The sequence below is a fragment of the Triplophysa rosa genome, linkage group LG11, assembly GCF_024868665.1.
Source record: "Triplophysa rosa linkage group LG11, Trosa_1v2, whole genome shotgun sequence".
NCBI classification, from domain to species: Eukaryota; Metazoa; Chordata; class Actinopteri; order Cypriniformes; family Nemacheilidae; genus Triplophysa; species Triplophysa rosa.
In genome coordinates this window covers 8,655,942-8,677,331 of record NC_079900.1, presented here as the reverse complement: position 1 = coordinate 8,677,331, position 21,390 = coordinate 8,655,942, and the positions used below count along the sequence as shown (strand labels likewise).

Sequence of the window (21,390 nt, the reverse complement as noted above, 5' to 3'; positions counted from 1 at the left end):
AATGGCCTTCTCAGCTGCCATAGTTCAACTCTTGCGTCATCACAACAGGGTGTTCAACCGCACCACCGTTTCCGTTTAAAAACGTTTTGCAACGTTTTGTCGGGGCTGAATGCAGCCTTGGTGTTTCGAGTCAGATCCGTGGGCGTGGCTTGTTGGTTTTGACTAAATCCTTGGTGTTTCAAGTCTTACGAAACCTTTACCCTAACCTAACTCTAACCATCTAAATTAAATATGATTGTTAAACTTGCCAAAAAACACGGTTGCGTGATGACGTCAGACTCGAAATACCAAGGATTTAGTGAGAGCCCCCCAAATGACTTGCGCACAGTAAACCACGTGATATTGTGACTCATCTACGGAAAATCCTACTTGGTTAAACCCCCAGCGCCCAGAAGGACACACCTACCTACAGCTTATTATAACGCAGTGTAGAGCAGTCATCTGTTTTAAACTGACGAATTCAACATCGGATTGGCAGTTTCAAGGACTTATTCTTCCTAAAGTGTAAGTCGAGTTCTCATTTGTTTTGCTTCGATCCAAATTATGACTTTAACATCCATTGTATATGACGTATTAAATATTTCTCCGTTTTTATGTTGATTTTCAAATGTACGATAGGCCACATGCATAAAGATACACAACAGAGACAATGAGAGTTTCATGTGCAACAACGTAGCACAAGCAAAGGGAATAGAACAGACAGAGAATATGGTTATGAGTTTTACATGCACATAATCATAAAAATAAAGCAAATAAACCATATCAGTTTAATCCACGATATTTAATAAGAGTTAAATTTCATTTAGTTGTCATGCGATACTTTTGTTTTAACGTATTTTATCTTTAATGCAACACTTTATTTCCGTGTCAACGTAAACGTTTTACGATTGGTCCATCTCAAACCAGGCCAGCCCATTTAATGACATCATAAAACGCAGCGTTTGGTTTGATGCCGAGAACTGTGGTAGAGTTTGAAAATTTGTGATTGGGATGAATCAACATTATTAAATGTTTATGCTTTAATTATTTAAAGCACGGTTTTAATAAAAACACGACTCTGTTTAGTTACTCTTTTCTTAGCGAAGATACATTGTAACACCAATGTGTGCTACACACAACCTGACATGACGTTACACTGGTTGAGATTGTGATTGTTGTGGAAGACGTTCTTATCGGGCTGTCAGTCTTTGTAGCAATTGTGTTGTGGATGCATACGTGTACAAACATCGTTACTTTTGCAACACGTTTGTCCAGAGAAGTGAGCCTAACATCGACGTCCTCATGTGTTAAACGATATGTAAATATTTTGCAATTTGGGATTTTTAGGTCATTTGATTTATATCATACTATAACTCATACCTCTAAGCAACAGTTATGATTAGAGCATAAAGAAAAGAGGATGCTTATGGCACGTTTCCAAGTTAGCCATTTTAAATATAGCAAAAAATATCTTACCATGGACACTATACCGAGGTATTATAGCCGCACAGTGAGATTGTGATATTATTATCACATCCCTAGTAGATTGGGGTGTGTTTGTAAAGTGCTTCGATTAACATTTTTCCTGTTCCAAACTGCAAGGCCTGATGAAATCAAAGATTTATCAACAAATTTGATCAATAAAATATTGGTGCAGTCACCTGACTCTTAGCAGCCTTATCTTAAATGTGCCCTAAGAGATAAAGTTAACAAGTGGAGCGTGTACACTCATAAAACCTTAAAACAACCTTTGACTTCACAGACTAGACCACCCTAGAAAACATTTTGACATTCACGTTCATTCATATCTAGAAACTAATATACTTATAAAGCTTATTAATGGAAGAATAAACATAGTTACATTATGGGAAGAATGTCCTAATTGAGAACCAAACCTCAAATCTGAATAAACTATTGACTTTCCTAGCAACCAACCTGTTTCCTATACAAGGATTGTAACAAAGGTGTGGTTTGTCAGTTGTTTGCCAACAATGTGTGTGTGTACAGTAGATTATATTAAACGTGCAACTTTTCTAAGATTTGTTTAACTTTGTTGGTTGTCCTTATGTGCTAGTTGCAAGTAAAAGAGCTTTTCACTTTCTGATATTTAACATGTTCTGTATATACTTCCAATTGATACATCAGAGAGCCCAACAGAAAAAGGCATGGATGTGTCAATCATTAGGATCCCACCTCACCACTACATCCATGTGTTGGATCAGAACACCAACATTGCGCGGGTGGAGATCGGCCCTCTCACCTACATCCGCCAGGACAATGAAAGGTAATAAAAAAAAGATACAAAGTGGGTATTGTGCAAGTGAAGTACATATTCCAAACGTTTATAGATTGTTACAAGCTAACACTTAAAAACCAGTGCAGATGTTTTCTCATCTTTGTTGATGTCAGATTTCAAAATGTAAGGAGGGAGGGGGTGCTGGGAAAGCCTGTCTGATGCCCCTAATTTCCCTGAAGCTAAGCAACAGCTGATCGTGCATAATCATGTTTATTAATAGAATGTAGCTGTATGTACATAGATGTTTCATGTTTCATAGATTTATTTCAGTTCTTTGGCTGTTCTGTTTAGTTTGCCATTTTTGAGAGCATTACATGTAAACAACACTGCATATTGCTAGGAAGTGCATATTCTAGGAGGCTCAGAGCTTCTTGAATTTGTATTAATAGTTTACATGTTTAAATGACTTATCAGCTCTATGTATGTATATACTGTATGTTTTTCCAATTGTATACAAACTCATACATCTAAAACTCCCTCAACCCCCCCCCCAATTTTCTCTACCAGGGTTCTGTTTTCTCCAGTCCGTATGATAATGGTGCCACCTCGGCATTACTGTGTTGTGCTCAACCCTGTTGTTCGTGACGATGAGGGCCGGGTTCAGTTTGATGGATCCGGTCAAGCCAAGCTCCGACACGCTGACCTGGAGATCCGTCTGACCCAGGACCCATTCCCCCTCTATCCTGGTGAAGAGATTCAAAAGGTATGAAGATATTCTTTTAATGTGTTAATGTTTGTGGCTAAAGGGCTCAGACGTATGGTGGGTGTCAACAGCCTGTGGTGTCTGTAAAGACTGTGTAAAGTCAAAATTTGTACCACACCCATGATCTTTTTTTCTAGTAGCTCATACTGTACACTGATATTTTACATTGACCGTAAAGACTGTGTCTCTTTCTATCATTCTTACAGGATGTGACACCGCTGCAGATCGTGTACCCAGACACAGCCTTGCGCCTGCAGGCCCTGCTTGACTTTGAAGAGGAGGGAGGAGAGAAGAGAGTAGCGGGAGATGAGTGGTTGTTTGAGGGACCAGGTAATACTGCAGCACAACTACAAACCACCTGACATTTCACTTCTATGCAGTAATAACCTGTTCAGTGGAAACAGCAGGTTAAAATATGGAAGTTAATAAGTGAGGGGAAATGAAAGATGAAGAAGTTGTTCCTCATGGAGTGTTTGTAAATAGTAGAATGCATTGTGAAGATTAAATAGCTTGTGAAAGAAAGCTTTATTCCCTCGCCATGCAAGACATTTTTCTTCATTGTAACAAAACAACATTACGCCTAATTCATAAATCTAAATAGCATATGACGATCTAATATGTCTAACCTGTCTGTTAACGTCTGGCAGGGACGTATATTCCCAGGAAAGAGGTGGCAGTGCTGGAAGTCATTAAGGCCACCGTAATCCGAGAGAACCAAGCCATTCGTCTCAGAGCACGTAAAGAGGGTCTGGACCGAAGCGGAGTCCGAAGAGTTACAGGTGCGAGACCACAGAAACAAAAACACCAACAGACGATGTTTTGCAGGTGATTTGAATGCACAATGTAACTCTAAATGTGTGTCTCAGGTGAGGAGTGGCAGGTCAGTAAGGTGGGAGCTTACCTGCCTGGAGCTCATGAAGAGGTCGTGGAGATTGTCAATGCTTTCATCCTTACAGACAAGGTACTCTCTCTCTCTCTCTCTCTCTCTCCCTTGTCTTGTCTTGTCTTGTCTTGTCATGGCGTTTAGTAAAATATACAGACAATGCCTTCGTAAAAGTGTTCTCTTTGCTAATTGTCTTGTGGAAGAGTTTTTGTGTAGGTATTTGATGGCTTTCTTTAGTTTAGAATGACACTTGGAGTAATGTCCCCTTCCCTCAGTGCCCTTCAAGTGCTTAAATCCCCACATGGCATTGCCATTCATTTTACTTCCTCTCTACTCTAGCCACTGATTTTATCCATAGCCATTGGGGATTAATTGTCTCTATGAAAAGGTTAACGTATAGCGCACAGTAATTATAAATGAAGGTCAATGTCTTCACTTTGGTAGAATGCCCTGCATGTGCGAGCACTTCGCGCATTCCGTGATGCCGGGGGCCAGGACCGCCGTACCGGAGAGGAGTGGCTGGTGACCGTGGCCGACAGAGAAGCTCATATACCCTCTGTTGCCGAGGAGATTGTCGGGGTGGTTGAAGTGACGACACTAAACAGCAGGCAGTACTGTGTGATTCTGGACCCCGTGGGGCATGATGGAAAACCTCAGCTCGGACAGAAGAGAGTAGTGAAGGTGAACACACCATTGTCATTTTTACAACAAATATTAATTATAGGATTTAGTACAGTATTTTTAATACAGTATTCAAAACATGAGGGTGATAAAACACTTGGCCTCATTTCTTGTTTAAACAAATGTAATTTTTTGTGTCTCTCTCTTTTTCTATCTCTCTATTACTCGTACTGTAGGGTGAGCGTTCATTCTTTCTGAGGCCAGGTGAGGAACTGGAGAATGGCATTCAGGATGTGTACGTGCTGTCTGAAGAGGAGGGGCTTGTTCTCCGTGCCGTGGAGGCCTTTATCGACACAGAAGGGGTACCTGACATGTTTGATCATCAATAATTAAATACTAAATGTCTCTTTTACTATATAATGACACAGGCATAGCAACATTGCACATAATTAACGTACATGTCCTAAAACACCTGCTCTCTGCAATAGGAAAAAAGAAGAGCTCTGATGTATTCAAATAGTATTCAAACTAAATTCAAAGCATAGCTGAGAGAGGTAAAGCTTGTGAGGGTGAAAACCTAAAAACTGAATGGAGGCTGAATCAATAGAGAGGGTGGAGACAGAGAGATTGTGGAACAAAAGAAAACAAATAGAGTGGGTATGTTTACGTGACAGACCTTACCTGTTCTGCAAGAGTTCTGTGGTTATGCCCCTTGTACTCACTGATTGTTGTGACCCTTCCCCAGAAACAAAGGCATATACTGCATTCCGTAAATCTTTGACAGCACATTTATATTCCAAGGGAGCGTCTGTTAGTATAGAGAAGGTTTTATTGTGTTTTACGCTGATTCATAGTTCATGTGTGTGTATGTGTGTGTGAACAGGAAGAGCTTTTTCTGGATCACTAAACAAACAGAAAATATAATGTTTTAAATGCAGAGTGACAGAAAGAGGGAGGTGTTCACTAAGGATGAATCGAGTTCACTGATACAGCATTTTATTTGCACATGCAGTCTGCGTTGTTAGTACCAACTAAGGGAATAATGCATATAGGGTAATAGAGTAAATATGCACAAACATTGCACAGGCTGGTTCTGAGCAGAAAATTGTGATCTGGCACACTAAAGCATTGTAATCCAGAAACCTGAATCAGCTCTTTAAAATGCCAAAAGTGTATTCGACTACAGCGGGTGTCTGGATGTGTGCCCGGTTACTCCTCACTGTCACTTCATGGTTGTTTGAAGAATTACCGCCGTCATGATTGCTTAAAGAAAATTGAGACAATGATAAATATAACATTTCTTTAGATTTCCTTGTGCAATATTTCATAAGCTTAATTTACATGGAGGAGAGTTTGCACTAAACATTATCTCAAAAACTTTATAAACGTGATCAAAGGTGAATAATGAATAAGAATAACATTACAGAAGTAGCGCAACTGCACGAGAGTTTCTTGCATTAAAATGAGTGTCTCTTTAGGTTACATCACTTTCTTCATTAACTCATTCCCTTCCCCCATCCCTGTTATAAACTTTTATTCCCATCCTCATTCGTTTATTTTCGTTGATTTTGTGAATTTGATTTTTTTGCAATTTGTTTCATTTACCCTTGCTTACACACACACATAAATATGCACAGTCTATGCCGCTTGTGCAGCAGTGTCAGTCCCCACCTTACACTAATCTTTGCCATTGTTACTCCTCCCTCGTCCTTTCTTTCGCCCAGCGTCTTCCCTCATTGCTTCAGCAGGAAGAAGAAACGGAAGAGGAAGAAGGAGGAAAACGCACCAAAAAGCGAGGTCTCCAGCGTCGTCCAGGTGACCGCTGGATGCTGCGTGGCCCAATCGAATATGTGCCACCCACCTCCGTGGAGGTGTTGATGCGACGTGAGGCCATCCCACTGGATGAGAATGAGGGAATTTACATCCGAGACATCAAAACTGGAAAGGCAAGATTTTGGAGATAATATAGCACAAGTTCATTCTTTACATTTTAACAGATTTTATGACTCTTATTTGAGATTGCTGTACATTTTATAAAGAGTAGTCACATGTGACAGAAAAGACTTGAGATTATTCTTGACTTGTTTATTAAAGGATATTTTGAAAGAAATAGTTCAACCCCGAAATTCTGTCATAATTCTTTCTTTTTCTTCTGAGGAAAACAAAAATACATTTTTGTATTATAATTTTTATTTTTGTAATATCTTGGTTATAAAATGGAAGTGAATGGGGATTCATTACAGAGTTTGACAGCCACAGTACGCTTACATCTTTATGACACATTCTCAGTTCTGTTCTGAAATTAAATGGCAGAATTTTTTTTTTTGCATTTAACTGTTCGTTTAATTATTTAAAGCAAAATTGAACTAATAAGGGTTTCATTTAGGCCTTTTAGGTCAATCTATTATTCCTCCCGAGTTAATGAAGTGATTTCAGATTTATCCCATTTTTAAAAACTTGCTCAGAAACCCCACTCATGATGTAAACATGTGGTTCTCAGGTGCGCGCTATGATTGGGCAGACCTACATGCTAACACATGATGAGGAGTTGTGGGAAAAGAAGCTTCCAGCCAATGTGGAGGCTCTTCTGAGTCAAGCCCGTGACCCACTGGCCGACCGTTCCACCCGTTTTGGAGCAGTGTTACCGGCTGAGAGGAATAAAAACAGCGTGGTCACTTTTCGTGTTCCACACAATGCGGCTGTTCAAGTTTACGATTACAGGGAGAAGAAGGCCAGGTACTTTACACAAGTAGAAGTCAAATGACATTAAACTGACACATCTGACAGCTCAAATTTAATTAGAAGCTTACCTTTTTGAATGAAGTTTTGAACATTGTTTTTCATCGTTTCATTGTTCAAAGAAATGTATAGATTGCAACTTTAATTTGTATTGAAACAAATTCCTTTGAAATTGTACATGAGTTTCATGATTTGGACGTTTTAAATAGCCCTTTAATTAAATCTCGCACTCTTTTCATCCTTCTCTCTTTCTGTTTCTCACAGGGTTGTGTTTGGACCTGAATTGGTGATGTTGGGTCCCGATGAGCAGTTTACAGTAATGTCTTTATCTGGAGACAAGCCCAAACGTCCTAACGTCATCAAAACCATCTGTCTCCTGCTCGGCCCAGACTTTTGCACTGACATCATCACCATAGAAACAGCTGACCATGCCCGCTTGCAGCTTCAGCTCTCCTACAACTGGTACGTTTTGTGTTTTACACTGTATGTCTATTATGGGCAATAGTATCAGTTAGTAATGCTTCTGTTGGCCAGTGCTTTGAAGATCAGTTCTAAAGGCTTTCATTGGTCAAAGTCTACACAGTGTAAAACCTGATGACCGAATTGATGACTAATCGGCACACAATAATGTAGGTTTAAGAAGGTCACCGTGTAAACAATTTTAAGTGTGATAAGCCCAGTAGTGAGTGGTCATGGTTTGATATCATGTCCAGTTTTGATATCAAAACCAAAGGTTGTAGGTTCAAACCCTTGTATGAACAATGATTAAAGAGATGTTAAGTGTCCTTATTTTCTTTTCTTTCTCTGTTTAGGCACTTTGATATCAAACAGCCTGCAGATGCAGCCCAGGGTGCTGCTCTGTTCTCAGTGCCTGATTTTGTGGGCGATGCGTGTAAGGCCATTGCTTCAAGAATCAGAGGAGCTGTTGCTTCTGTGCAGTTTGATGACTTCCACAAGGTACATGACACACCTGTATTAAATAACTTTATTTACCAAGTTTACTTGAATCACAGTAAGACTTAATTACGTTGGTCAGTATTGCTTTTTCCTGTCTGTATTGATACAATCACAAGGTTTTTTTATCAGAAAATAGACAAGAGAACCTTCTAAATCACAGATTTCTATTTCATTCATTTGATTATTTATAATGTTGCCATTGTAGAGTTGAGTTAGTTACACATTGAGTTGTCATGCAGCCTTAATGATTAGGTTCTGTATTAGCATGATTCAGTACCATGACAGCAGCATGGATTTTGTGCTTTTTACTTGTACGCTAAGTACATTTCCCGACCTGTGTTGCCTTCATTCAGATTTTTGTCGATAATGATGGCACCAGTGTTCTGATACGCTAAGTAAGAATAATGTAGAATTATGTGTTGCAGAAGTTGCTTGACTTAAGGCTTTGCTTTGGCAGTGCTTTATAATGGTTTCATAAAGCGTCGACAGACTGTTGTGCAATCATATCTGCCATTGCAAAAGGAAAAAAGTGACCACACAGTGACCACTTGCCTGAAGTCAGCAGTGTGGCTGAAAGGATTAAAACCGAAACAAAACTGAATAAAGCATACAATATAGTATGTTTATTTGAAAGTAAAGCACATTGTTTTCAAACTGCATACATTGCAGAGTGTGATACTAAACCACAAATATTTCATAGGCAAAAAGCTTTCACTACTGTTGCATACTCCTTCTGTGTTTTTCATTTTAGAATAATAAAAAACTCAAACTATGAAATGACACAAATGTAACTTTGGGAATTATTTGTAAAATTGTACTCTTGTCATTTTGCCAACCAGCTTCTAGGGTTCATGCTGGGAAGCTTATAAACAGTATTGGTGTTCCCGTCTATTAAAAATGTTTTAAAATATAGGTTAAGGGATTGGAGCTGCAATTTTGCCCTTAAACACCATGATAATATGTGTCTGTTTGTCGAAAAGAACTCCAACAGGATCATCTGTTCGGCTGTCTTTGGTTTCGATGACAAGCTTGCGATGAGATCCAGCCTGCGGTTCAATCAGAACGCGTTAGTCATCACCAGCGTGGACATTCAATCTGTGGAGCCAGTGGATCAACGGACCCGTGACGCTCTGCAGAAGAGTGTACAACTAGCCATTGAGATCACCACCAATTCACAGGAAGCCACAGCACGGTAGAAAGACAAAATTTATTTTACTAACCTGATTAAAAAATTTCTTTCATTATTTATTTACTATCATGCCAGATCTACTATTTCAGATTTAAAGGGATAGTTCATCCCAAAGACGAGACTCACCCTCTTGTCATTTCAGACCTGTATGACTTTCTTTCTTCTGCAGAACACAGAAAAATATATTTAGAAAAATGTTGGTGATCAAAAAACGATACCTTACAGAAAAGACACACGAAATTCACATGTGTAAAAAACACACGTGATCACATGTGAAATGTGAGTTTTTGGAACAGTTTTGTGTGAATCCCTTGTAAATTTCCATGTGCAACATGTCGAGATATGTCTCCACAAGTGATCACGTTGGGTTTCTTTTCTGTAAGGGATGGTACCCATTCACTTCTATTGTATGTAAACAAAACCAATGTAAGTCAATGGTTATCGCTTTTCTGTTACCAACATTATTTAAAATATCTTCTTTTGTGTTCTTCAAAAGAGAAAGAACGTAATAAAGGTTTGAAATGACAAAAGGTAAAGCAACTGATCAGATTTTTTTGTTTTTTTAATAAGATCAAATATCTGTAATTGTGCCTGTTTTGCTCTTAATATCTGAAATACTTATTTTAATGTTATGTCTCTTTCTGTCAGACATGAGGCTGAGCGTCTGGAGCAGGAGGCTCGTGGCCGCCTAGAAAGGCAGAAGATCACAGACCAGGCAGAGGCAGAGAAGGCGAGAAAAGAGCTGCTGGAGCTGGAGGCCCAGAGGTATAAAATCTAATGCTAAAACGACACTTTCCAGGTTAGGTCATGTCAGTCATGATGTTAGTTGATTGTGATTGGTTTTGATTGTGATTGTTTAATTGGAAGTCCAGCATTACCCTGATTTTGCGCTTTTTTAAAGTTGGTCTGCACATTTTACAACTTCATGGTCAATAATCCAATAATCAGTAATGTTGTTTTGTGTGTCTCAGCGCTGCAGTGGAGAGCACAGGAGCAGCAAGGGCCGAAGCTCAATCCAGAGCCGAGGCAGCTCGTATACAGGGCGAGGCCGCTGTCGAAGAGGCCAAACTCAAAGCAGAAGCTCAGAGAATCGATGCTGTATGGCTTCTACTCTTCTTCACTCTGTTTGTTCTGAGATTGTAGTATTTGTCATTTTACCGCGGTTGTTGACATACACTTGCCTTCCCAGGAAGCTGAGCTGGCCCGTCTGTCTAAGGCACGGGATCAAGAACTTAGCTATAAGAAAGAGATGGACCACCTGGAGGTAGATAAGCAACAAAAGATGGCTGAGATTGAGAGTCAGCGCTTCAGCCAGCTAGTGAGCAGTCTGGGTACCGAAACTCTGAAGGAAATGGCTCGTGCTGGACCCGAACTACAGGTACATTTGTTTTTAACTGGGTGTCTGAAAAATAAGGGTGTTTGAATGATCTGAATGCATAATGCAATGATCTCACATATAACATGTTTTCCTCCAGGTGAAGCTCCTGCAGTCTTTGGGTCTGAAGTCTACTCTTATCACAGATGGCTCCTCCCCTATTAATCTCTTTACTACTGCCAATGGCCTCCTGGGGGCTCTGCAGGGCAAAGACGACCAAATTTAATAAAAAAAGGAATAGACTAAGATGAAGAGGCCTTATACCTTATACTATAACTGTGTTTGTAAACCACCAAAAGATATTACAAATGTGAAAATGCAGCATAGCAAGAACCTGCTGTAACGCTTCCAAAACCTAGTTTAACAATAGATTACTTTTGCATTTACTAACATTGGCTTTTTCAGAAGACTTTAAAAATATTAAGTGCCTTTTGAATATTTGGTTAAATTGCTACAGTAGGTCTATATGTTTTTCTGTACTCACTTGTAAAGGACTATTACATTATCAAATATCAAATAAAATGACTGTCTCAACCGTATATTTTTATATGATTTTTATTTATGTTTGTGCTGTTAAAATGAACAACCAGTTTTAATGTTATATTTTGGTGCTTTTAGCTGCGAAGCATAAAAATATCATGGTCTATGCATTGCATTTTTGAACAATATAAATTAATATTTTTAATAATATGGATTAATTGGAGAAATTGTAAAACGTAATTTATAGTTTTTATTTTTTGTTAGGATTGTTTTAGTTGGTAATTAAAATATAAAAAAGCAACACACAAGTTCAGGAAACTCCAGTGTATTTGTGATATTTGTAATCCAAAAATCCTAACCCACGCTTGTAATCTAAAATTGCATAGTTCAAAACTATGCATGTTATGGGTCGAATCCAAAAGTAGTTTATGATTGCTTAATGCATTGTATGGTCTCATACCTCAATTTGGTTTACTGGCATTCTACAATATGGCAACATGGCAAACTTGGTTACTGCACCACGCTGCGCCATCACGTTTACGCGGAGTTGCGAGATGCGATCTATCTTCGTTTGCACAAATAAGCGGAGCGAAACAATAATACACAATGTTAACACGGCAGCTGTCTCGCTTCTCACTCAGCGTGTGGTTTTACTGTTTAATCATAGCCTGTGTGCACAGTGTGATCCGAGCTTTCTCTGCGCATACACAAAATCACGCACACGCCAGAGTCGAGCGCGCGCACACCGGTTGTTCTCACGCACAGCGCAGTGAGGGAGAACAGACTGAAACCCGGCGTGACATGAGTTTTGTAGTAGCCTAGTGCTTCGTAGGTTAATGCAAGACTTTTAACATTTATTTTTGTAGCATTCGCCACAGAATTTGCTTTTTTAAGTCTACAGTTTATTTTAATTCAAAATGAAAAGGAGTATGTTTGCGATCATCTTGCAGTAGATTAAGGTGGGTTTGCTTTGGATATGCATGCTGCTGTAGCCTAGTTAATGGGCCTTTTGACTTGCACCAGTGAAAGAAGTGTGTCTGTGCCGTGGGTGTGTCACTTTTGTTTCTGCCGTATTCCCTGTGTGTACGCGCGCGCGCGCGTGTGTGCATGCATGCACTGGTGTCTATGCGTTACAAACGGATTATTCCCATCAAATTATAACAGCCATTTGCTATACATAGAAAACGTGGCTGGGTGTCCCGTGTGTGTGTGTGTGTGCGTGTGTGTGTCTTTGTTAGCCGTGTTTACAAGCTCTCAGTTTCAAAGAGTGACACGGATGAAAGGGGAAAGTAATTGATGTGGTGTTGATTGATTATCTTATTCATTATGATATGAATAAGAATCCGAGTTTTACGTTTATGCTGTTTAATGCATGCTGTTTATGAAGCATGCATTTTTTTTTAAATATATAGTAAAACATTGTAACAAAACAGCTGATAAATGAGCAGAGATGTTATACATGGGTGTGTCTTTTGATGGTCTTTGTGTTCTCACAGACATTGATTTTATTACTGATACTGTGATATCGGATGCTCATGTAGACTAGCTCGCAGATATAACACATACACATTGTCATAAAATATATGTAGAAATGGATTGCATTTACACGTCTGGATGAATATAACGAAGAGCTTGTAGTATTGGTAAGAATATTTTGAATAATTATGATGTTTTGGGGGATTTGGGGTGTGACCAAAAGTCTATAAGCCGACGTCGTGCGTACAGTAGTTGCCATGAAGTGCTGTAACATTACCTGAATTCTTCAGTTAAGGTTTCATTGAACTGAAACGAGTTGTTGTCCAATTTAAGTTGATATTTGCCTGGATGTTTTATTTTGTGAGTTGTGTGTTGGTCAAAATATTTTTTTAGCAGGCTTTCTATTATGTAATTGTAAAAAAAAATATTAAACGCAACGTTCTTTAGATGTTTTGTAATCAAATGAAGAGCAGTCAGCAGAAGATTTATTTATAAGATGGCACTGACTAGAGGTTAGATACACACACTGGGTGGTTTAACTATAGGCCTATTAGTGAGGAGAAAGACTTGGATTGTTTCCTTGATGTTTACGTTCTCCTTTATTTTCATTCACCTTCTTGAAACTGTTTGACATTACAAACATGATTTGGCTGATTTATAATATTTGTAAATAATGAAAACCACGTAAAAATTCCTTACAATGCATTTTTGACATGGCCAAAGTGATGTCCAACATCAGAAAATGTATTTCTTTGTTTTTTTCTCACCAAATATAGTAATGAAGATGTATTAAAGCAGTTGTGCTTGGATTGTTAATTGAAGCTTTGAGAAGAGTAAAGGCAGGTTTGGCATAAAAGATTATACACAACACATATGCAAAGCTTATCGAATCAATGGCCTGGCTACAAAATATTTCTACAAAATCAGGTCAGCAAATAAGGTATTAAAAAAGATCGAACTTAATATACAATATTTTAATATTAATAATGCACATCACTTTTGGCCTCTACTGTACTGTACTTTGCTGCATTTGTGAGGACATTTACAAAAAATAGCCAAACCTGTACATGCTTAATTGTGACATTCGGTCAATGCATTTCTTCCATAAAACTCAGTGTTTAATGAATTTAAGAGCGTGATGACAGTTTTAGCACAAAAGTGGTTGTGGTTGAATTAGTATTTGTTTAAATTTTGTCTTTGCGTGGTCTCTGGACAGACTCATTCTCTGAGGGAGATGAAGTTACACAGTTTAAAGAGTGTAATTATTTACTCAGGTTGTGTTGACAATACAATACTATATGATTTGATTTTTTATGTTAGAAATAAACAATTAATATACAGTTTTCATTACATAGCATTAGTCTACTAACTTTGTATTTTTACCATAGAGTTCTCAACAAACAGAAATCCAAAGTTTATAAGGATACAAAAGCGTGATCTCGGGCACACGTACGTCTGGAATTTGGCGTCTTAGGCATGGCTTTGAACGCTGATGCTACAGTTCCCAGTGCTGCCTCAGGTGCAGTGGAGGAAGAACCACGACGACAGCAAACAGAACAAGAGACCAATCAGCAAGCAGGCACAGAGTCGGACCACACCCCTAACTCCTCTCAGCCAGTCAAAAGTGAACAGCAAGATCCAGCCCCTGTTCAAACAATTTCTCCTGCTTTAGACCCCACAACATCTCAAGATGCCCCACCTAAAGATCACCTGACAGTCATTGATGAAAAGATGGAAACAAGTAAATATAAATTCATTTTTAATTTTGCATTTGCTGTATTATTTACAGGTGCACAGTGAATTTGCACATGCAGCAAGCTCTACAGAGTTTGAACACCCACCGCCCAAGTTCAAGGATTGTTTTTACATTTATTAAATATTTTTGTTACGCTTTCAGTTACCAATAAGCATGTAGTATTCCCAGTTGCTTGCTGACAATTTTTATTAAAGTTACTTAAAGTATCATATCGTTTTGTGGTACTTAGTCCATGTTTGTTAGCTTTGAGGCTGACAAAATTAACTTTTAGTAGAACTTTTTAAGTTTAGTACGTGTGTTTAAAATGTTTCTTCTGTAAAAATAGAACAGAACTATTGATGATTCATCTTGCACTCAGTAAAGTATGCAAATTTTGTGGTAAGTCTACACACTTCATGATCCTACCACCTACCTCCATCTGGCAATAGCAAGTAGCAAAACAGCGCTCTACAAGTGTGAAGTAAAAATGATGCAGCCAGACCTCCTGTCTCACATGTGAAGATAAACAGAGGAAAGATGTCATGTACAATGTGATCGATGTGATGTACGAGCTTCCCCTATAGTATGAAAAATAAACTGTCAGCACTTTTTTTCTCAATTTAGTTTTAATCTTAACCCGAAGTGATTGTTCAAGTGAGGTTTGTTGTTTAAACCAGATTAAAAGTCTAATCAAGTTATATAATAAATACACACTTTTTTTAGTTTTACTCAGAAGCAATTTTTGCCTATTAAAAAACATTTGAGTAAATTACATTTTGCTTGCGGTGTGGACTTGCTTGTGAATTCTGTTGTGTCAGATCATTTTAATGAATTTTTCTCTCTCACCATCACACCAGGTAATGGCATTTGCCCGGCTGCTATTGACAGTTCTCCATCCGCTTCCTCTCCTCCTCATCAGCAGCATGCCAAGCACGGGCACTCAAACGGGCGTGCCAGGCTGAGCAGTCGCTCAGGGTCAATAAGTCTAGCGGGGTCACCGCGACCTTCCCTTACCCGACAGCCAAGTGCAGCCACCGATGTGGGACTTGACGGCTCCAAACCCAAAGATTATCTCATATGGGCTATTCTGGCTTGCCTTTGCCCCGTCTGGCCAATCAACATCGTAGGCTTGACCTTCTCAGTGATGGTGTGTTATTGGGAAAAGTGTGGGGTGGGCAGTCTGGATATGGTTTCTGTTAAGAAGAGATGGGTGTTTTATTTGTGTGTGGAAGCTGCTGTTTGTAAACATTATCAATGATCTCCTATCAGTGTAACCTCTTTTGCTTCTCTCAGTCTCGTAACAGTCTACAGCAAGGGAATGTGGATGGTGCTCGTCGTCTTGGGCGGAACGCAAAGGTCCTGTCAATCGTGTCGCTGGTGGGCGGGATCATCATCATTATTGTAACTGTTGTCATCAACTGGGGTGGTGAGTATCCTTCCCAAGACTGCAGAGTTTGTGAAATTGAATGCCAACCTAGAGCTGACTTTGTGATTCGGGTCAATGTCACAGTGAAGGTTTAGCTCATGGGCAGGGTTGAATTAGATCTGATTACAGGTGACACTGATTATTGAGTTCTAGTGGATCTGATTAAGCATGACGGCCCTGTGGTGTCCAGAAAAAAATGATGTTTCAGTTTAGTCCAGGAGCGATTTGTTTGAATAGAAAACGATTTCTATATAATAACTTGGGTTGCATGGTGCATAGAGAACCTTTAACATCCACAGCTGCTTTGATATGATGCAAATTGTAAAAAGCGCTATGAAAATAAACTGGACACAGAGCCTTTCTGTTGGACATAAGGTTCTTAGAGACGGTTTCGTCGGACGCATGCGCCTGGCCCAAAGTTAACTTCCGGTCTGGCTAGTGGCTAATAATGTAACTATTTATATTTTATTTTATTAATATTAATTTATATTCACATGTAATTGTATAATAATTGTATTAAATAAACAATTTGTTGAATTTTATTGTATATTAATTTTATTAAATAACTTTTTTCGCATTTAAGTTTAGCCAAGCAACGGTTCTTCTGCTGGTAATCCAAAATAATACTGGCTAGCTAATGTAATCTGCTTATTGGTTGTTAGCAGAAATGATCTGCAGGGACTCTATTCTTTGCGGATGTGTACCGGAAGTTAAGTTTGGGCCACCAAAGTGCACATACGCACTAACTTTGTTAGTGGATTCCACAGAATTTAAAAACGTAAAAATGTTTTATTTTAAGAACATTTCACTAAAAGCCTTTTATAGCATCACTGTGAAGAATCTTTTTAGCACCTTTTATTCTTAGGTGTGTAGATAAAAGAATCGTGTTAACACAAAAGATATAAAGCGATTATGAAATTAATCACAATTCAGTATTTTAGGTGTTTTGTTTTAAATTAATTGACTGGTTCAGTCTCTAAATGCCTCTTTTATTCTTTCAGTAATACTGAAGACCTGATGGTCACAAAAATGGATTAAGGAAACGACAAAATCAACAACCAATCCATGATGACCATTTTCTTCATCTTTCATCTATCATGCATTTCTCTGCATCGCCCGAACTCCCGAATGCTTTTCTGTTCATTTGAACTCTGTCTCCAGAATCGGTTGTGCCAGTACGATCATGAAAAACAGGGACTCTTCAGCACCTCGAAGGACCCAGGATATTGACCAAAACAGGAAGACATGCATGTTTTTTTCTGCTAAGGACTTGTGATTGCCAGTGTGGAGACCACCAGAATGATCTCATTTTATTGGTCAAATGGTAAGATTAAAATGTCATTGATCAGTTAATCAGAGGCAGAATCAGCATCACCTACAGAAGAGAGTGATTATCTCAAGAGCTGCTCTTTATAATCCAGGTTTTCCTAATTCCTTTGATGGATGTGCGGATGTGGATGTGCGGTTAGAGAGATGATTTTGCACCCAAGGCTTAAACATTTTTGCTTTTTTATCAGACGTAATGATTGTCTCAAAGATGTCAGTTGATGTGAGGGATCAGAACATTTTGTCCCCCCTCTCTCTCTTGCTCTCTCTGTCTGTTAGTAAAAATGTGTAACGTGCAATCCTACACAGAGAGAAAAGGAAGTGGGAGGGGTCAAAGCAGAGATGCGGTCTTTTGTTTCACACGTATGGAGGGATGGAGACAGAGAAAGCTAGATAAGGGAGGAGGAGCCTGGCGTCTGATGAAAAGATAGCCCTGAGATGGTGAGATGTGAGGAATGCAGTAGAGCCAAGAGGGATCCCAGCCCGTTCTCATTGGCTGCTTGCATGTGTTTGAAGAAGCTGATATTATAATGCTCGCCTACATGCCCTCCCCTCCTCTTTGCAGCTTTAACAGTCTCGGCCAGTTCCTTTCAGACAAACAGAAAGCATTTATTTATTATCGTGTTTTAGCAGTATGGATGTGTGACCACATTCGAGGCAAAATGTCGATCCAGACTGTTTTGAAAGCAGTCACGTTTTTATACCACAATGTTTACAATAGAACCCTTAGTAGTAACCTTCATGTTCAACAATAACAGCAGGACATTTTGACAATGGCAAATCACTTTACACAGCTAAAACCGTTTGTTTGGTGGAATGGTTTGTTTCGCTGAATAGAATAATACCTAAATCATTCCTGGTCAGGCCACACAGACTGTGCCAAAATCAAGACTCCGCCAAGATTCCATATAGGACAGCTTTTTTCCGGATTAAGTGGGCATATTTGTGATAGAGACAGGATGTGAGAGGATAATTATATGTTACTTTGAGGAAGTCATTTTATAGATCTTTTTTGTAGCATTTTATGAAATATAGAAATTTATCATAAATTTTGTGCAATTAAACATTAAGACCATCATAGAATTGATGTTGCAGCATTATATAACAGAATATGTTTTTGGTTTAATTAAAATTCTCATAATTCTTTTTTTGGGGGGTCACAAAGCAATGCACCCTACACAGAGGTAAGTTTGAGAACCACTTACTTAGTGATTTGCCCCACATTTGTCAGATTTTCATATAGCTTCAGGTCTCTTGCATGCAATTGATTCTGTTATATGTTTACAGCTTTTTGATGGTGATGAAGGCGCTTGATTCTTATTTTTTAAGAGCAAAACCTTTGTTGTGTTGCACTCTGTAAATGTATCTTCAGCAACTCAGTTTGGGTCCCATTTTTGGGGGAGGAGCTAAAATTGTCTTGTTATTTCTGATCATTCCACATCCCCACCAATTACACATGAATGATCGTAGCATGCACATTTTTTATTAGCATTGATATGAACTGCGTGCAGTCAGTGAATGCCAGCTTGACTTATGTTCTACTGAATTGTTCTGCTCAGCTATTTATATTTAACCTGCTTACACTGCTGAATCTCATGATTGTATATACATATGTATGTATATATGTTTATGTACATATTTGTACCACTTCTGCTGATCTGAATCTCTTCGATGGACATGAACAGTATTCATAATGCAGATTTTGACTGTTAACCATGCAGTGCTTTCTAGTTTTTTTGTATCTCTATGTATTTTAAAACTCGTAATCTGTGGCCATATGTTTTGTATGCCTTTTGTGCTTTGCTGGTATGAGAACCTTAATTGCATGTTTACAGAATTTCTATGCTGCACAGTACTCGGAGTCGGAGTCTGGGTTACAAGTTCTACCTGCTGTTAACAGAATCTATTTTATTCACCTTTTTGTTCATACAGCACTCAACTGCATTTTGTCACGACTTTACCTAGTCAATGGAAACATTTTCTTGATATTTGATATAAGAGACGTTATGATAACTCTTGTGGCTAATATAATCCTGATTTTGTGCAGATTTGCCTGTGCATGCCTTAATGAAATGCTTTGGAACAACACTATGTGATGTACACTGTATCCAAACCGAACGAAGCGTTTGATATAGATCTCGCAGTATCGATCCGTATTCTGCTCTGTACTGACACTGAGTATGCATTAATGAGCCCAGTGAATAAACTGTTCCTCATTATGCCACCTCTGTGTGTTTGTACTCAATAAAAGCACCATACGCTCATATATAAGGGTCTGTTGAGTCTGTGAGATACTGGACATCCTTTGCACTCCTTTTCTCTGCTGTTTCGTTACACCCTGTACCGCATGTGTTTCCAGGATGTTACAGTTTCCAGGGCAACGGTTGGTAGGCGAGGAGGACAGTGAGGGACCAGGGTGCAGCAGGGTAGGAAGAAAGCGAGTCTGAGCTCAGACTTTATGGTGTGTTTAAAAAAATCTATCTCATTTGAATTTTATAGCAGTGTGAATTATTAAAAGACTCTGGGGGAGGAGACCACAGGAAAGTGTGCGAGTCAGGTTAATGGGAGCTATGGAGACGGACTGGTTTTGGAAGACGAGGCTGGAAAAGAATATTTTTGTGTCACAGTGGAGAGAAATGAGAGGAAGGGGTGGGTCTTAGCGAAATTTGGGGTTGCTGAGGGAATCAAAGGATTTAACACCATAGAAAACAAAATCATAAAAATATGTGTCATTTAAGAGTGACCATAATAAGAAAATAAGATAATTGGTTGACGAAATCTTAATCAAAGGTGTTTGACAGGAGAGGGGTGGACCACAGGCAGTACTATTAAAATCAAATGCGCAAAGCTCTGAAGTCAGACTTTTTTTTGAAGATGGACCTGGTTCAGCTAACCGAATCACAACACAGCCACTGCATATGATACACTAATATTTATAAATGTAAACTCATGTAAAATCATTTAAACTAATGTGGTTTGATTTAATTAGCATAAAAATCTGATAGTGAATTAATATCTTTAATATAATTTAATATAACTAATAACTTTTTTCCAGTGCAAGACAATATTTTCTATTCTATTCCTATCTTGTCTAATCTATCATTTGTCACTCGTCTAAAATAGTAGGCCATGCATATAGGCTATAAATAAAAATATTTTTTCCTCAAACCCTACACATCTCCAGATTTTCAACACGAATTCCTGCTAAAGCAGCTATGACACTAAAAATGATTTCATGCTCTGAATTTTGCCTCAATTCAGATAAAATATTTGCTTGCAACTACTTCTCTAGATCAGAGAGAGAAAGAGAATAAGTGAGTGAGTGAAGGCGAGATATCACAAATAAAACAGAGCACTATAAGAGCAGAGAACAGAACTAGTGGAGACGGCAAGACAGAGTGCACACTTCACCTTGTGGGATTTAATTACACATTCTAATCAAATTACATGATGGTTAAATCTGATCTAAGTGGTAGAGATTGTATCTCTGTCTTTTGGCAAGCTCTAGGCCACTTATTTGACTGTGATGTTAATAGAAGCAGAACACTTGGTTGCAGTAATCCACAAACACCAAACTCAGTAATTTATGCCTCTGAATTATCTCTTACTCAAAGCTTTAAAAGTAATTTTAACTCATTTCAGTGTAATACTTTTTTCAAAACAACATAAACATGTATCACTTTCCTGTATGGCTGTCATTGTTTTTAATGGCAGCCATTTTTAATCAACAGTGAAATATTTACAATTGTCTACTAATGCAATGGACAGAAAACCTTTATAATTTTGTTTTATTTTAAAACCTATACGCATTAAAGAGGTAAACAGTTAGTAGGCCATCTTTTCTTACTAATCTCTTTTTTGTTATTATGCGTGTCAGATTTCTGAGCCTAAACATAGTATATTCAAATTTCACAGTTTATGAGCTAAAATATACACAAAAACCTCAAGTCCATGTATCAGACTACACAACTGTGCGAGCAGCAGACAGTGATTGAGATTCGGGTCTCTGAGCTCAATTTAAATCTGAGAGACTGAATGCAGTAAAATCTGCAGTTTTATGATGAAAGGCAAAGCTATTAAATGGACGGAAACCTCAGCTCCTCTGAGACACATGAAGGCTGTCTGTAAAAGGTCTTAAACTAATGTGTTACTCAAGGCCTCGACTAAGTGTATCAAGAGCCGTGCTGTTCTTGGAAATGCGTGTA

The 21,390-nt window shown here is 38.5% G+C and overlaps 2 protein-coding genes across 4 annotated transcripts; both read left to right on the top strand.

The window, feature by feature from the left end:
• Window positions 1–360: 360 nt before the first annotated feature.
• Window positions 361–11,281, top strand: mvp (major vault protein). 2 transcript variants are annotated; one of them, XM_057346776.1, is made up of 17 exons: window positions 361–504; window positions 2,125–2,263; window positions 2,783–2,978; window positions 3,185–3,308; window positions 3,626–3,757; window positions 3,845–3,939; window positions 4,306–4,542; window positions 4,719–4,844; window positions 6,231–6,428; window positions 6,983–7,218; window positions 7,486–7,683; window positions 8,034–8,178; window positions 9,159–9,370; window positions 10,016–10,132; window positions 10,339–10,465; window positions 10,557–10,745; window positions 10,843–11,281. In XM_057346776.1, the coding sequence occupies exons 2-17, from the start codon at window positions 2,145–2,147 to the stop codon at window positions 10,966–10,968; spliced, it is 2,577 nt and encodes an 858-aa protein (XP_057202759.1). In that variant the 5' UTR covers window positions 361–504; window positions 2,125–2,144; the 3' UTR covers window positions 10,969–11,281. The 2 variants fall into 2 exon arrangements, with proteins under 2 accessions (XP_057202759.1, XP_057202758.1); XM_057346775.1 differs by having other exon boundaries at window positions 363–504; window positions 6,228–6,428.
• Window positions 11,282–11,936: 655 nt separating this feature from the next.
• LOC130562053 (trafficking regulator of GLUT4 1) lies at window positions 11,937–19,473 on the top strand. 2 transcript variants are annotated; one of them, XM_057346853.1, is made up of 5 exons: window positions 11,937–12,181; window positions 14,087–14,439; window positions 15,291–15,580; window positions 15,727–15,859; window positions 16,861–19,473. In XM_057346853.1, exons 2-5 carry the CDS (start codon window positions 14,175–14,177, stop codon window positions 16,875–16,877), a joined length of 705 nt encoding a protein of 234 aa, XP_057202836.1. In that variant the 5' UTR covers window positions 11,937–12,181; window positions 14,087–14,174; the 3' UTR covers window positions 16,878–19,473. The 2 variants fall into 2 exon arrangements, with proteins under 2 accessions (XP_057202836.1, XP_057202837.1); XM_057346854.1 differs by lacking the exon at window positions 11,937–12,181 and adding an exon at window positions 12,667–12,865.
• The last annotated feature ends 1,917 nt before the right edge of the window (window positions 19,474–21,390 follow it).